The 17,689-nt window shown below is 40.3% G+C and overlaps 1 protein-coding gene across 3 annotated transcripts in view; it reads right to left on the minus strand.

Moving 5' to 3' along the window:
• The window catches only part of PSEN1 (presenilin 1), an 81,487-nt gene that overhangs the window by 24,296 nt on the left and 39,502 nt on the right, over positions 1–17,689 (minus strand). For 2 of the 3 annotated variants that reach the window (XM_073610116.1, XM_073610117.1), the window contains exons 4-6: positions 12,457–12,516; positions 8,264–8,496; positions 1,188–1,329 (exon numbers count right to left, since the gene is read on the minus strand). In XM_073610116.1, the coding sequence (XP_073466217.1) occupies positions 1,188–1,329; positions 8,264–8,496; positions 12,457–12,516 (435 nt within the window). The remainder of the gene's footprint in view (positions 1–1,187; positions 1,330–8,263; positions 8,497–12,456; positions 12,517–17,689) is intronic. The other variant, XM_073610118.1, reaches the window with a different exon arrangement.

Consider the following 17,689-nt stretch of genomic DNA (forward strand, 5'->3'; position numbering starts at 1 on the left):
AGGGAACATCCATAAATGTTTACTGTGCTCTGAAAAAGTTACAATTCATTTTACACAAAGCAGTTCACTTCCTGTCCTAGGCAACCCCCCCCCCCCCCTCCCGGCTCTACAGGAGTAGAAAGGCCACAAACAGGTACAAAAGACTCGCAGACACCCTATTACTTGTACAATTTTCTGAACCCTATCCTATGATAATTCTGAAAATATGTATTTCTGTACCTAAATTTTAATCTTCAAAATGACTAATGAGCTAGAGCATATAGCCTGTTTTTCAAACACTGCTGAAAACAAGAACATATAAAATTTTACCAAAATTGTAATTCTGAGATCTTCTTTCAGTTGAAACAATTATATTCCATTATTTAACAGATCTGTGAAGTCTACATACATTTTTCTGCATCACATCTGACTTTTTTAAAATGTTCCATATTCCTACTACAAATACTAAATGAAATTGGTTATAAGCCAAATATGTTGGTTCCCATGGCTGAACAAATTCAGGGGTCAACGGCCTGAGGAAACCATGTGGCCAGTGAGGTCAGACCTCCCGACCTACAATTCCGCTTCAGGTCTGTGACACAGCAAGATACAGGTTAGAGAAAGTGACTTTGCTGGAGGAGAAAAAAAGAATCAAAAAAGGTGGCCGAGTTAACACAATTATGCACGAATTATGTCCTCAAATGGACACAAAAAGAATTACATAAAAACTAATACCTTGCATCAAATGGATTATAACAGTATTTTTTAGGACCAAATAACTCTTTGAACATAGGACGATTACATAGGTCTAAAGTTCAATAGTGTATAGGACTCATACAATGACCTGCAAAATCAAGCGATGCCCTGATACTATGGCTAGGGAAACTCCAACATAAGACTTTTACAAACTGCTAGGGGCAAAACAAACATTTGTGAATTTTAAGAATCTATTTAAAAACATGCTATGGCATGTGTTCCCCACTGACAATGATGCTTAGTCTGAGCATTTAAAGGGGCAGTATACTGTGGTACTAGTTTGATTCTGTTACACAGTTTCAAGTTTGACAAATCTGTTTTGTAAAAGACAAGCTGAATATCTCAAGCAAAAAGTTGGACTAAAAATGGAGAGTACAATAAACATAACACCTTATTTCGAACAGTCCTCTTTTTAGATGCATATTAGAATATAAGAAGAGGGTAGACATTACCTTATAACACCTATACTTGTAGAGTACCACTAGGAGAATGGTCATGACAATGATTACACTGATCATGATTGCAGCGTTAAGAATGGAGTTCAGAGCCCTCTGTCCCACGGTTTCTGTAACTTCTGTGAATGGAGTGTAAATACTAGGAGGAAAAAAAAAAACCATTATGAGAATGCCACAGGAATTTACCTGTTTGAATCCTATAGTCAGATATTTCCAGGTTTCAAATCAGCTTTTGATATTTGCAATCACAGCAAATATAGTTGCAAGAATGGTGATCCCTTTGGAATTACTGTTTCTGCACAAACTGCTCCTACAATGTGGCCTGATCTTCTCAATTGTAAAGGCAGTTTTAGTTTGCATTATATATATATATATATATATATATATCTATATACAGGGGGTCCCCTACTTACAAACATCCAACTTACAAACGACTCCTACTTACAAACGGAGGGAGACAACAGGAAGTGAGAGGAAATCTACCACTAGGAAGGGAAATTCACTCCTGTAAGAGTTAATATGGGTAAAAGGTGTCTCCACTGATGCTTTATCACCTATCCTTATTTCCCTATTAACCCCAAATTTTCAAAATCCAATTGTCATTGGGACAGAAAGTGAGGTGAAATCTTCTGAACAGGGGCACAGACAGCAAAACAAATGTTACAGGGGTGATAACCCTTCCCTATGCTATCTACAAAACTTAAAAATAGATTTTTTGGCTGGAGCTACACTTAAAAAATGTACCTGTTCCGACTCACAAACAGATTCAACTTAAGAACAAACCTACAGTCCCTATCTTGTTTGTAACCCGGGGACCCCCTGTATATATATATAATCTATAGCTATATCTATATCTATCTATATATATAGATATATAGAGCATAAGGTAACCAAAATAGTTGCGAGAGAAAGCGTTATGATTTACGCCGCTTTGCTTCTCAAGTCTGTGGCAGCCTGAATGTTGCTCATTAAAAACACAATCAAGTACAACTGTGTGTAATCTTAATGCTGTTCCTCTCCACCGCTCATCAGATAGATGGTAGATTCGGAAATGTGTTCGGAAATGTAAACAGATTGGATTAAAACCCTGAAGCCAAACCATTCTATCACAGGACCTGGGATGACTACATCTTGGTCTACAAGATCCAAGAGGCTTGATGGGCATCTTTTCATCCTGTGAGGTGACACAGGAAGGTTGGAGGTGAGAAACCGAGCAGAGGGAGGGAGCAAAACTCCAGCTTATAAACCCTTGGAAACCAACTCCTGCACCCAGGTACCTGAGATGCAATTATCCAAGTGTCAGGAAAAAGGTTAAACAGATGTCCTCCCCCACTCTGGAAAGTGGAGACACACCTTCATGCAGATGAAGGTTTGTATAGGGTTTGGCAGAATGAATCTCAGACCTTGCGTGTTGACTGGGAACCCAGCTTGGAGGGTTGCATGAGGATGTTTCAGGACTGGTGAAATGAAAAAAGACCTTCAACCATCAGCTAGGGAAGAGCCTTCTCGGTCTGTGCCTTAGACTTCTTCCACAAAGGAAGATGGGTGATCTTGCCAGCCATAGCATCCCTGATAATGGTATCCAGAGTAAATCTGTAGAGATTTGGCATTTTAGAGGCCACACAGATTAGATGTGGGTTCCTCAGCTCAAGACTAACCAATGTATCCTCTGCATGTGTACATAAAGGAGAAAGGAGGAAAGAGAAGATGGAAATCCTCCAGCAGTCATCCCAATTGTAGTGTTAAGTAACAACCATTTGCGCCAAACATTCTAGGAACAAGGGATCAACTGCAGCAGTGGCAAGATACATTTTAAATGGGATTTGATCAGTCAGCAAGGGTATGGCTAAGGATAGATGCAGAGAAGGACCAGTAGAGGGTTTCCAATGTTTATTGGTTGGATCCTAAACCACTTGTTGACCACCGCACATATAAAAACATCCTGTCAGCAAGTGGTTATAGCTATATGGTCACCAGGGCATCAACTGCTATGGCAAGAGGATCCCTGGATTCAGCTCCATTTGCAAGGAGTCTGAGGCTTGCATAGGAGGGGATGCAGGCTTCAGATAGCTAGCAGGAAGACTGTAAAAGTGCACATAACATAGGAGGAGGCATGGCACAGGTGCAGTAAAAGCAGCTGAATGAGGGAACCACGCAGGCTCACTATGGCAGAGGCAAAACTGCAATTCATAAGTGAAATAACATCAGCCAAGATTCCAGGCACTGCACAGTGTTGTGGATGGAGCTTCAGCATTAACCCTTGTTGAGGTGCAGTCAGAAAAAGGAGCACAAAAAGCCCACACCAGGGGCAAGGCACTGTGACTTACTGTAGTGGAGGCAACCTGCAGGTAATGGTACACAATGAAAATCCGTGGCTTTGTGTAACTAAAAGGCAGGCTTGATCCAACTGCTGGCATATATATAATTTTTGGGCAATTTTTAGGCATTTTGCCAAAGCATCCCTGAAGAAACCTGAAGGCACCCTGGTTGAAAAAGGCTTACCTAAGGCACTAGCATACAACTAGAGCTTGATAGGAGTGGGAGGGGTTGTCCTTCCAGCTTTGTTTATTAGGGTCCAATCTCCTGCAGGCAGTAGTAGAACCCATATCCCTGTGTCCTCTAATGAATAATAAGGTAATACATTTTAGCTGGAGTTGGGCTTTAACGCCTTGTTTACTAAGGTACATTTATAAATATCCTGGAATAAAATAGGTATTAATAGTAGCTAGTACAGCGATCTTACCAGCTGAGCCATTTTGCTTTGATAGTGGGACAGCCCCCCGCCAGAACACACTGGTCAGCGCTGATCAGATGCCTCGGCAGACCTTTTTTGGCCAGCTTCTGTCAGACCGCCTGCTGTACACACACTGGCTGATACCGCATGATATATGGCCCGTGTGTTTCACCCTTAAAGAGGGAGTCCCGCGTAAAAATATTTTTTAAAAGTCAGCAGCTACAAATACTGCAGCTGACTTTTAAAATATGGACACTTACCTGTGACAGGGTCCAGCGATGTCAGCACCCAAGGCAGAACCGTCCCTTGGTCCTCGGATGCTGCTGCCGCCGCCATCTTCTGTAAGGGAATCAGGAAATGAAGCCTTGCAGCTTCACTTCCCGGTTCCCTATTGCGTATGTGTGAGTCGCGCAGCGCAATCTGAATGGTCCGTGCGGTCTCTGGGACCCGAGTGTGTCCCAGCAGACAGCGCGACGGGACAGGAAGAGGCATAGACTCCCGTGGGAGTCTATGCCCGGAAGTGGGTGCAAATACTTGTCTTAGACAGGTATCTGCACCCCCCTCCCCCCTGAAAGGTGCAAAATGTGACACCAAAGGGGGGGAGGGTTAGGAAAAGCGGAGGTTCAATTTTTGTGTGAACCTCCGCTTTAAGTGTTTCATTACTTCTGAGTGGAGAAAAGGACCAGAAAATCACTAGTTTTGCCTGTGAGAATGAACAGCTAAAGATAATCAGACTTGTTTAAGATAAAGTTCTGTTATCTCAACAGACTGCCTCTGAAGCGAACCTTAAAAAGGTGTGACCGTAAAGGTGGCATTTTGCAACAGGGTTGCTGGGGACTACTCTGTGTTCCTAAACAAAGAGCCCCAGATTTACGCCTAGCAGACACCGGCCAAATGTCGGGCGAAATCGTCCGGTTCAATAAAAACAGACAGATATTCGGCCCGTGTGTAAGGTAGCCAGCAGCCAACCAGTGCTCTCAGCCAATGGCTGAGAATGCTGACCGGAGTGTTCTGGCAGGGGGAGGGGGTCCCCCTGTCAGAACACAAAAGAACAGTGGGGAAAATCACTTTACCAATGTCCGATCAGTCTCCTCCCCTACCTGACATGCTTGCATTTGTTCTGACAAGCTATCGGACCAGTAGGATGGAGGACTTCCCAATTCTATGGTTGAGTTTATGACCCACCAGGCTAGGTCCCGTCTGGTCTTGTAGGTCAGGCATGAGCTATGGTCCAGAGACTGAACCTTTTGTCTCACACAGCCAGAAGGTTAAAAGGGCAATTTTACCTTTTCATGAAAATTGCAAAGGTGAACTAACTCCAAATATCCTGGCCATCCCCTTGGGCTCTGCTGCACATAGCTGTGGTGGCCGTTCTGTCGGTGTAGAGATCCACACATCACAATACTGCATTAAGTATCCATCATAATCATCACAATGGCAAGTGCTCATTGGTCATTTGGCCACTGAGAAGTGCATCTGAGGGTTATTCTAGTAAGATGTTCCAAAAGCAAGAAGCACTTCTCACTGGTCAACATGATCTGACTGACTTATGAGCGCTCACGTGACATGATAGAGGAAGAAGACACGTTGGAGCTACGGGGGGGGGGGGGGGGCATTATTCGTTTTTAATAAAGGACTTGTCAAAAACCAACTCTTGTTTGTATTTACACTACACTTCTTTTTTTTTTTTTTTTGGGTGAATGGGTAGGGGTTCGATGTACTCACATTGGGGGGGGGGGGGGTGATCTGGGGCCCCCCCCCTTGTTAAAGGGGGCTTCCAGATTCCGATAAGCCCCCCGCCCGCAGACCCCCACAACCACCGCCCACAGTTGTAGAGAAGGAAGATGCCCTTGTCCCCATCAACAAGGTGCTTTTAACATTGTGAACATTTATAGTATGCTTTATAGTAGGTGCAAGCTCCTGGGCTGTCAATTCAATTCTGGCTGAATGCGAGTTCAGGTTTCCCTGACCCAATATTAACAATGAACTATAGGATTAATTTATGCTATCAAAGCACTATAAAAATGTATTTCTTATGTTAAATAGGTCACAAAAATGCATGGACTTTTCAATTATTGATGTTTTAATGTTCCAAATCATCGGCACAGAAAAACCTGCAGTAAAATATCTCCAACATGTACGGTATAAAAAAGCGTTCTGGTCATCAACAAAACAGATTTGTTATAGGAACCAACTTGATACTTACAAATTTTACCTGTCTTTAAATAAATTCTGCAAACACAGGCAATAAACTATGTGTTGTTTTAAAACACTGACATACAGCACTTGTAATACATCTGCATGTAATGTAAAGATAAATGAATTCATAACAGCCCATAAACATCTGTTACAATTCTGTTAAGTAACCTTTGGCAAAGAGAATGTAATATGCATTAGACAACTGGGAGAGGGGTTTAGATACTTGAAAAATTGGAGACTGATGCATGCACAACCAGAACACCAGAAATAAAACACATGCAAAAGTGAATTTGGAAAAAAAAAAAAAAAAAAATGTAATTAATGTATTAAAAAAACATTGAACTAAAAAAAAAAGGAGGGAAAACCTACTAAGTCGGACTTTGAAGGCGGATTGGACCAACACAGTTTTATAACAAGAAAAATTACATATTTTATTGTACATAGAACAAGAAAGATACATGGACATACAAAACCTATTTAGGACATATATATGCAATCAACCACACAAAGGGCCAAGAAATGCCCAAATTGTGCTTTATGTTGCATCATCATAAATGTGTGAGCCCCTGTGCAACAATAAGCACAATTTGGGTATTTCTTGGCTCTTTTTGTGGTTGATTGTATATATGTCTTTTAAGTAGTTTTTGTATGTCCGTGTATCTTTCTTGTTCTATGTACAATAAAATGTGATTTTTCAAATTTTATAAAATTGTGTTGGTCCAATCTGCCTTCAAAGTCTGACTTAGTGGGTTTTCCCTCTTTTTTAGTTAAAAAAAAACAAAAAAAGGTGATTTCTCAACAATATGCTGACCAAATTCATACAACTGACGTGCAAAGTATGTGGATTCTACATGGTTATCCAACTTTTAGTGTCAATTAGGTTCACATGTAAACTGCAACATATATGCCACCTACTGACAAATGTTGGTGTTGCAAGTAAGATAGAAAACAAATACAGGCTTGGCAAGTTGTCGCTGTATAGCATTAGGCTTCATTCGCACAGGCATTTGCATATTTTCTGCATGGAATGCAGGTTCTTGCTGCAGAGAGAGCAGAAGATCCAGCATAAAATAAGCATCTAAAGTACTCACATTTAGATGTGCACAATTCTTCTAATGGCTTATGCACATACATACTATTTTTGTGTGAGGCCAAACATGGTGCACACTTTAGCATGAAGACAGGGCTGGGTGTATGGGCTCATTGATTACTGTAGTGATGCATTTAGATACAAACAAAACCATAGGCTGAATGCATCCACATGCAGCATTTTCTGCCTATGTGAATATGCCTTTAAAAGATGCAGCAGCAGCAGAAAGCATACTCACCTGTAAAGACGCTTTGAAAAGCATGCAAACCCCAACAATAAAGTTCTCGTTTGCTCCCTTTTGTTCCAGTAAATATACTACTGATAAGGGATTTGTTGTGTTTGAGAAGTGCAAAGAATACTTAAATTGTTAATTCTGCCATAAATCTTGTGAGCTGAAAACTTCCTGTGATCTATGTTGAGAAAAAAGGAAGGGTGAAGGATACGGTTGTACTGTCCAAGAGAGTTACATTGCTGTTCCTCCATTGATACAGTACAAAGGGTAAGCTTGTTCGCACTAGGTCAGAAGAGCGTTACTGGCAGAATCAAGAAAAGATAAAAAGGAAAAAAGTGTGGGGAAAAAAAAAAAATAATGCAGTCACCACACCTAAGGACTGGTAATCACTTTAAAAAGAAAAATGTGTATCATTCAAATAGAAAAGTCACAATATCTGTGCACTAAAGCTGGCCATACGTGAATCTTATTTTTTGTTCAACCAGTGGGTTGAACTGAAAAAACAAATCCACACATTCGATGTGGATGGGGGCATCCTCCTGCGGCAGAATACAACGCTCAGTGTTGCCAGCTATAGATCGACTTGTGTACAACCAGCTAGCCCATACATGGATTGAAATGTGGCCGATCCCTGCTTAACTTCAAGCCATGCATGAATGGCTTTAACCGGTCAAAAACACCAATTGCACAAAGATCAAACATTATTTAACAATGCAGTCTGAGGGGAAAGTGCATCTAGTAACCAAACATTTGCTTTTGTTCTGATGACAAGATACTGCAAGGTAGTTTAAACAAACTATACATAAAACTGTACTCACAGCTGTCCATCATTCCGTGTGTAAAAGCTGACAGACTTAATTGTTGCCACAACCACAACCATGCAGAGGGTAACTGGTACAAACAGCATGATGACATGCTTGGCACCATATTTTAATGTAAGCTCCTCATCTTCTTCCTCATCCTGTTCCAGCACTTGCTGGGAGCTGCTTTGGGTCTGTCCATTGCTTTGAGATTCGCTGCCTTCATTATTTCGCCTTTCATGGCTATCATTCTAAAATAGAGTAAAGCAAAACCATTTTTGAAATGGAAAAATTATATTTAAAAAAAAAGGGGGGGGGGCACAAATATTTTGTAATATTATAAGCACTGTTTCATTCTGATAAATCAATACCAATAGTCATTAGTATTAAACTAATAGTCATATTAGCATGTATATCACAATATTTGCAAAGCATCTACCATTTAGCTATCCCAGTCAAAAACAATACGAAAAAAAAGGAGGGTGGAGGAAGAGAGATGGAAAGATTCAGTCTATAGACATTCTGTAACCCTTCAGATCAACCTGCCATGCCACTACGCATAATACAGAATTCAAAATTAAACTTTAGCCTCTTCAGTTTTGCACAGATGTACGGGCTCTTCTGTACTGGAATTGTTTACTCTGGATTTCACTACAACACTGAGCTTCTCACGGTGTACATTAGAAGCTGCAACAAGTCAGATAATGCCCATTTGTTCTGGCTGGAGGAGGCGCAGCATGATCTAGTCCTTTCCTCCCCAGTCTTAGGGCTTGTTTACACCCTAGTCCTCACATTTGTGCAGTTTTGCATGCATGTTTACATGCATTTTTTGGCCTTTTATTTTAATAGCTTGCATTCATGTGTGTTTACGTGCATTCCAGCATGAATAAAAATGCAACACACTGTACTTGTAAATAAAATGCTTATGAAAGTACTGCAATGGTGTAAACTAGGCTCACTGAAATGCATTCATTTTTCTTCACTCATGGAGGCTTCCTGCACGCAACAGGGCTGAGGGCTCCAACTAATGTAAATATGTATTACAGATCATACCTGGAGTTCAGCGTTTTTTCATTAGCATATTGATGGGGGGGCTGCAATCGGGAAAGACAAAATGTAAGCAGATTGAACTTTAGCATCAATCTAAGAAATCAGTTGCTTACTACAAAGTTAGGCTTCAGCTGCTGTGCATCAGCTGCTAGGGTATGATGGGCTTTACAGTGTCTGAAATGCTGGCCCACAGAGACCAGGCTTGACAAGTTAGAAAATAAATCTGAAAATGTCTGCAACCACTTTACTGTTATTTATTAAAGTGACTCAGGGAAGTATTATCTGAGCCAGTCTGAGCTGCCCCTCAGCAACCAGACATCCCCTACTATTGTACCACACCACAAAAGAAAGTAAATGATTTCTATGTTAGGCAGCACAGTTTGCGGCAATTCCTTCCCCAACCACTTTCATGAATTACTACACTAATTGTAAACATGGAATTTCTCAAACTGTTTGTCAGCACAGAATCCAATTTTGCAAACTGCAATGCTTCAGTTCTGAGTGAATTCAAGTTCAGGAAGCAATTTATCTACAATATTCCAGTACGAGCAATAGGCAGGAAGCTGGCTATATATAACATTGCTTCTACTTTCCTGTTGCATACAAAGCACATTTCTTGTCAGCCTTAAAGGGGGGGGGGGTATATTAGGCCTTGTTCACTTAAACGCTCTTATAGCATTAATGCCAGTTGTTTGTAGAGTTGTCGTGCATTAAAAAAAACAAACCCCAAACGCCCTTTTTTTTTTTTTTTTTTGGCTTTTGTGAACAAGGCTTAACTTGCTGCTGGCATGTTTATGGTGCATTACCATAGAATCGAATGGAAGGAATTGAGATGCTTCAGCTTCTTCTAAACTCCACATGAAACTTCATTAAAGAAGCACAGCATTGCGACCCAAGCGCTTCATGCTTTGATCATGTAAACAGCACTGTGTGCTGTCCAGATTATTAACTGCAGACTACTTTACTAGAAGTTTGAGGAGCATTAAAAACCATGCCTCAAACTCCTGCTTTTAATGCCAGTGTGAACAGTGCAGGTTGTGAATGAGTTATAAATGCTGGAATGCAGAAATTTCATCAAAAATAATGTCAGACAGGAGAAAACTGTATAGGTGTTTTAAGGGGGGAAAAAAAAAAAAAAAAGCTTTTTTTGTTGCCTCCAACAACCATTCATGTTCTTCCCATTTGCTCATGCTGTACCCAAAATATTAAAGATGTATCAAATGACATACGGTCAACAATATCCATCCCTTGGACATTTTGAGACCTCTAGTAACAGGGTTAACAAAACATAAAAAAAACAAAAACAAAAAGGACGCAGGACAGACAGGTAATCAAGGTCTCAATATGGACAGAGATAATTAAAGAAACTTGAAAATTGGGTAAATCCCACACTTTTTGCCAAAAGCCGATTTTGATATGGAGGGTGAATAACAATTTTTTTTACCAAATACACAATATTCCCTACAAATGATCTACAATACATGTCCTCTGCTCACTCAAGCACGTATTGCTTCAGTTAAAAGGCCAATGTGTTGCTGGTCACTGATGAACAGCAAACTATCAAGCCTCAGCGCTCACTCTGTCTCACATCCAATGGTACATAAGTAATGTTTAAAGCGATGCTGCTCTCCTTGAGCGGGGAAACTCCAAGGCACAAACATAGATAATTGCAAAAGCTTAGCGTAGTACCTCTTATTTGATAAAAAGCCAAAAATATACTCAAACATGAGAAGATTAAAGCATATCTAGTCAAATCTCCATCATAGTTAATATCCAGATCGCTGTAGTTGGAAGCCTTGGTATTTCGGGAGAAACGCTCACTTCCTCAGAGCCAATCGGATTTGTGAGATTTGGCTCTGAGAAAGGGAGCTCGTCTGGTTGGAGGTACTACACTGGGTGTTTGCACCCTCCGGTGTTTCTTCACACTGACAAACAGCAGCTTTACAGAGAAACATTCCCCTGATAATGATAATCTTCAATGTTTTTGTGCAACAACTGTATAATGTATACCTTGAACACAATTACAACAAAATCTCATTAACGTCTGCTCTCAAGCCCAAATTATTATTTTACTTTGTTTAGAATAGAGAAGCACTTTAAGCTTCTGGCAGAATTTATTTACGTTTCTGACTCCATTGAGGTTTCCCCTCACTTTTTATCACTGTGATGCCTGGACAAGAAATGGCAGGAAGGAACAGGGGTGGACGGGATGGCGATTTTAATCTTTAACTATTTGCTGGTAGTCTCCTGAAGTAGCTAAACCATGTAACTAAATTTTATAGTGAACTGCTAGGTAAGCAAAGGACCACTAAACAAATGGAACACATGGCTCCCTACTGTGCAGGCTACACAAGAAGCCTTCAGTAGCATTTTGTAGCAACCAATCACACATTGTGTCCCATGCTCCAAAGTGAGCCATTGGTTTACTAGTCATTTGCTATACACCTAGCAATTAACCATTTTGGAAATTTAGTAGCAGGATTGAGCTACTAAATCTCTTGAGTAGCTTTAGCCTGTTCTGTGACTATCAGCAAATAATGAAATGTTTTAGTAGCAAGATATAAAAAAAAAAAAAAATATCGCCAATGTAGCCTAAGACAACAGTAGAAAACCTTATTGACGTTTTAAAACTTTCCCAACAGAAAAATGTGTTTTGGCCAACAGTCACCACTGGAGACATTCCCCATCACTTCCTGTCTCTATGACATGCTTTCCACAGGGCAGAAAGTGAGGGGAGCAAAAATATGTCTGGTATCAGCATAAATAAAGCACTTGCATAACACAATAAACTGCAGATAAAATAAAAAAAGTTTCCAGTGGTCAAACAGTCAAGAAATTATGAATTATCCACGTGACTGGCTAACAGATCGCAGAGTGCTTTACTTTTTTATGGCTGTTTAAGCCTTTAAAATGACAAACTATTTTTTATTTACCCACTACAAACACTCTACACCTGTACCACTTGCACTGACAAAAACAGGTTACAGGATGGTCATAAAAAGGCCACTGAAAGTGCTTACACTCTTTAAAATGACCTGCCTGACTTCACTTCCTCTTCTCTAGATTCAGAGTCCTAATAAGAGAATGAAGAATCCGCCCTTACAGGATGAAACCAGAAGAAGTTCAAAAGATCAATTGGGCCTTTCTCCCAGAATACTCACAGACTGCAGTACAAGCAGTGGAATGGATTCCTCGTCTTCCGACATATCTTCACATGTGGCCTATGAGTAAGCAGTAACTTGGCTCTAATGAAAAACGCCCAGTAAGATAACAGACAACAGCGAGAAATTACTCTGGTTAAGTATTAACCCTAAACACATTTCTCTGAAAAGAGAAGTTCACTCAGACAAGATCTGCATATACAGTATATACATTTGAAAATTTAAAGTTGACCATGTGACTATATAAATCTTGCAAAATAATATATAGGACTAGACCTGTATAAAACAGAAGCACAAAAACACACAAGTCAGTCGTTGTACACAAGAGACCTTTTTAATGGAAACTCATTGGGAGAGAAATGCAGCAAGGTTGTCACTGCTGACTTTGCTCCGAAAATGTTTGACGCCTGACTGTCTCTGGCCTAAAACAAGCATTCAGACAAGGTAAAGTCTAAGGAGTCACAACTCCTAACTGGCATACTTCATACTAAACAGGTATAACTTAACCTGGGTAAGACTAGGAAACCTCGAATCGTTAAAGGAAGGGGGACATGCTTTATAAGTATTCAATTGTTTTCTGTTCACTAGTACAATGTAGTATTAGCCACAATCTTGAGTAAACAAAAAGCATAATTTGTTTAAAAAACAAAAAAACTGGAACTTCCAGCAACTGGAGAAATCTATATTGGGGTTGGTTTACACATACAGCGCCTACTTATTACAACCTGGCTGTCAGAATTCCTGTTTTTAATTTTATTTTTTCCAACTCAACTGTTCTTGCTAGGACTTAAAAACACATTTTGTTCCCTCATTATCAAACTATCCTTTTCATATTTTCTTTGAGCAATCTTTTGGTACTTATTAGTAGGGAGGAGCCCAATGTTCGAGTCGAACATCGGGTGTTCGCCTATTCGCCGAATAGCAAACAATTTGGGGTGTTTGCGGCAAATTCAAAAGCAGCGGAACACCCTTTAAAAGTCTATGGGAGAAATCAAGTGTGCCAATTTTAAAGGCTTATATGCATGGTATTGTCATAAAATGTGTTTGGGGACCTGGGTCCTGCCCCAGGGGACATGTATCAATGCAAAAAAAAAGTTTTAAAAACAGCTGTTTTTCGGGAGCAGTGATTTTAATAATGCTTAAAGTGAAACAATAAAGGTGAAATATTACTTTAAATTTCGTACCTGGGGGGTGTTTATAGTATGCCTGTAAAAGTCATTGAAAAAAACGGCATGGGATCCCCCCCAGTCCATTACCAGGCCCTTTGGGTCTGGTATGAATATTATGGGGAACCCCGAACCAAAATTAAAAAAAAACAAAAAAACAAAACACAACCCTTGCCGGGGGGTTGTGGGGGTCTGCGGGCGGAAGCTTATCGGAATCTGGAAGCCCCCTTTAAACAAGGGGACCCCCAGATCCCGCCCCCCCATTTGAAATGGTAACAGGTACTTTGTAAGGCTGAAACTAATAGATTAATCGACAACTAATTGATTACCATTTTCATAATCGATCGGCCAGTAACAGAATGGGGTTTACAAAAACCCCATGAGTCCTTTATAGTACAAAAAGAGCAAATAATCGCTATTGTAAATTTTACTTTCACAGTTCTACAGTAAAAAATCCCCTTACAGTAGTTTTTTTTTTAACTCAAAACGGTTCTTTTTTGGTTCAATAGACTGTATGCATATAATGCATTTTTGCAGCAATTTGTGTTTTTTTAATTTGCCCAACAACAAATTGGCCAAAAAAAATGCAAAAAACACAAATCGCAACAAAATGACGTGTGCAAAAATCAAAACACACAGCAAAAAGCACTGCAGAAACAGATCAAAAGCAAACTGCATAGGTGTGTACCGAGCCTTATGCTGATCAATTTTCAGATGAGAATATTCAAACGAAAAATCTTTGTACATACGCTGAATGAAAGAATGTTTGAAATTTTCACTTGTTTTTAACATTCTGTTTTTAAAATAATTGTAATTTCTGAACGAAAACTACATACACCGCCATTGGTGCAACCAAATCCACTGGAGGACCTTCTCAACAGAAAACCAGAAGGACTCACTAAGCAACAAAAAAGGATTCGCCCATGGGACTTTAAATGATGTGGGCACCATTTGGCCAAAAAGCATCATAACAGTAATTGAAGTTTAAAGTATATGCGTTTATTCAGGTCAAAATCATACATACATTAGTATCAGCAATGGCCAATTGTAGAATAACATACATATGAATTGAACAATAGGTACATAAATAAGTAATAGACATGTAATACATGGGCATCTAATGTACCCTAGGAGTAAAAAACATGTGATACACGGGCATCTAATGTATCCGACGCGTTTCGCGAGACCCAGCTCGCTCTTCAGGGGTTGATGCGTGTATGGATGTACCCAAGATGAAAGAATATAAAATGGGTAGATGGTATAATATTGATAAAGTAGTTGCAGGGCATGGTGGCCATGATGTAAGAGCCTATACTCACCACTAAAGGAGGCCAAAATGGCAGGTGTCCGATTCCCAGAGGCAGCAGCAGGTGTCTTACCAGGGAGCTGAGGAGGCAGAGCCAAACGGGACCCCGGTGGGGCAAACCAGAGGACAGGCATGCTGCGCATGTGAGAGTGTGTCCCCAAGAAGTTCACTAGGTCCATATGTAATAAAAGCTGTAGGCGTAAATAAGTATAGTAGAACATTAAGTACTAATGATATGTATGTGTCTCTGTATAGAATAGAGAGCCTGAGCCAAGGATTGGCTTGCTGGCAATTCTTTGCCATTTTCCTTTCCTCCTTTAGTCTCCTATGTCTTTCCTATCCTGGGCTCAGGTTCTCTATTACATACAGAGACACATACATATATTTAGTACTTAATTATTATACTTATTTACGCCTACAGCTTTCATTACATATGGACCTAGTGAACTTCTTGGGGACACACTCTCTGATGCGCACCATGCCTGCCCTCTGGTTTGCCTGGGGTCCCGTTTGGCTCCGCCAAAAAAAAGAAAAATCTTTGTACATTCCCTGAATGAAAGAATGTTTGAAATTTTCACTTGTTTTTAACATTCTGTTTTTAAAATAATTGTAATTTCTGAACGAAAACTACATACACTGTTTGAAAATTCATTTGACCAAGAAGTTCTATTTCCAAATTTTCCCATCATTGTGGTTGAAAATGAATGTCGATTTGAGCCCACTAATGATTAGAAAATCGAACGAACGTTCTTTTTTTTTTGAAGGAAGACTTTGTTTTTTTTTTTAAATAAAAAAAATTTGATCTCTGAGTCTGATGATATTTACCCTTTAATAGTATATATATCCTCTAATAGCATATACAGTATCTCTTTCTAATAGTATATACAGTATATCTCTCCTCTAATAGTATATCTCATCTGTCTGTTATTCTCAGACTCGATTTCATATTTTGCTCCCTAACCATATAGTTGGTTATTTAGATTTACCACTGCATAGAGATATTTAACAATAAATTGCCTTTTTTTAAAAAAAAAACTTTACATAGTAACTAAATTATACACCACACTTTTTTTTTCACGTTATTAACCAATTAATCAAAACAATAATCGGCCAACTAATCGATTATGAAAATAATCGTTAGTTGCAGCCCAAGTACATTGTACCCATACCATTTCACAAAAAAAGTGTCAAAATGTTAAAAAAAAAAAAAAAAAAAAAAAAAACACAAGACACACCTTGGGACAAGTCCTTTATTAACTGCTTGCAGACCAGCCACCGCAGTTTTACTGCGGCAGGTTGGCTCCGCTGTGCGAAATCACATTATTGTACGTGATCTCGCGAGGTCCGGATAGCACGCACGCATGCTGCCTCGAGCCCGACCACAGATCCCGCGGACTTGATGTCTGCGGAGATACCCACGATCGTCTCACAGAGAGGAAGAAAGGGGAAATGCTGATGTAAAAAAGCATTTCCCCGTTCTGTCTCGTGACACTGATCATAGCTCCCTGTGATCAGGAGCGGTGATCAGTGTCATGTCATGCCATGCCCCCCCCCCCACAGTGTTAGAATCACTCCCTAGGACACACTTAACCCCTAGAGCGCCACCTCCTGGTTAACCCCTTCACTACTAGTCACATAACTAGTCGCTATAACTTTTGCGCAAACCAATCAAGCGCTTATTGCGATTTTTTTTTACCAAAAATATGTAGAATACGTATCGGCCTAAACTGAGGAAAAAAAACTTTTTTTTTTTAATATATTTTTGGGGGATATTATAGCAAAAAATTAAAAAATATTGCTTTTTTTTTTAAATTGACTCTGTTTATAGCGCAAAAAATGAAAAAAAAAAAAACGTAGAGGTGATCAAATACCACCAAAAGAAAGCTATTTGTGGGGAAAAAAGGACGTCAATTTTGTTTGGGAGCTACGTCGCATGCGCAGTTGTCAGTTAAAGCAACGCAGTGCCGAATCGCAAAAAGTGCTCTGGTCTTTGGCCAGCCAAATGGTCCGGGGCTGAAGTGGTTAAAAAATAAGAAAATAAAAATGTCCCATGAAGTCCATTCATCTTCCTCTATCGCTCCGCTGATGGACTGAAAAAAAGAAAAACAACCCTGCCACCAATCCACCTCCATGGGAGGCTCCCGCCGTCTGACGTGTCCTCGCAAGTGACAGTTCTTATATAACTGAGGGCAGGGCGCCACGGTGATGTACCCGGGTGACCCCGCCCCCTCTGATGCACAGGGACCTCCCCATGTTGAGAGCATGTGGCCTGGTACGGTTCAGGATGGGGGGGCGCTCTCTTGCCCCCTCTTTTCCTGCGGCCTGCCAGGTTGCGTGCTTGGATAAGGGTCTGGTATGGATTTTGAGGGGGACCCCAACGTAATTAAAAAAAAAAAAATTGGCGCAGGGTTCCCCTTAATATCCATACCAGACCTGAAGGGCCTGGTATGGAATTTGGGGGGACCCCTGGGCAATTTTTTTTTTTTTAATTTTGGTTCGGGGTTCCCCTTAAAGTGGATGTAAACCCAATGTCATCCTTTCTAAACTACTGCCATAGGGGTTATCTATAAGGATATACATGACTCCTGCATGTATCTTTACCTGTCAAATGTCTCCCCTCTGTCTGTTATGAGATCCGAAAAACTGCAGATTCTGTGGGTGGGTCTGTTGTCTGGAGCTCGGTGGGTGGAGTCGTGATGTCAGTAGACCCCCCACCCACCTCTACACTCCCCTTTTCAATATGCATTTTCTCCTGTATATT

The sequence above is a fragment of the Aquarana catesbeiana genome, linkage group LG13 (assembly GCF_042186555.1).
Source record: "Aquarana catesbeiana isolate 2022-GZ linkage group LG13, ASM4218655v1, whole genome shotgun sequence".
NCBI classification, from domain to species: Eukaryota; Metazoa; Chordata; class Amphibia; order Anura; family Ranidae; genus Aquarana; species Aquarana catesbeiana.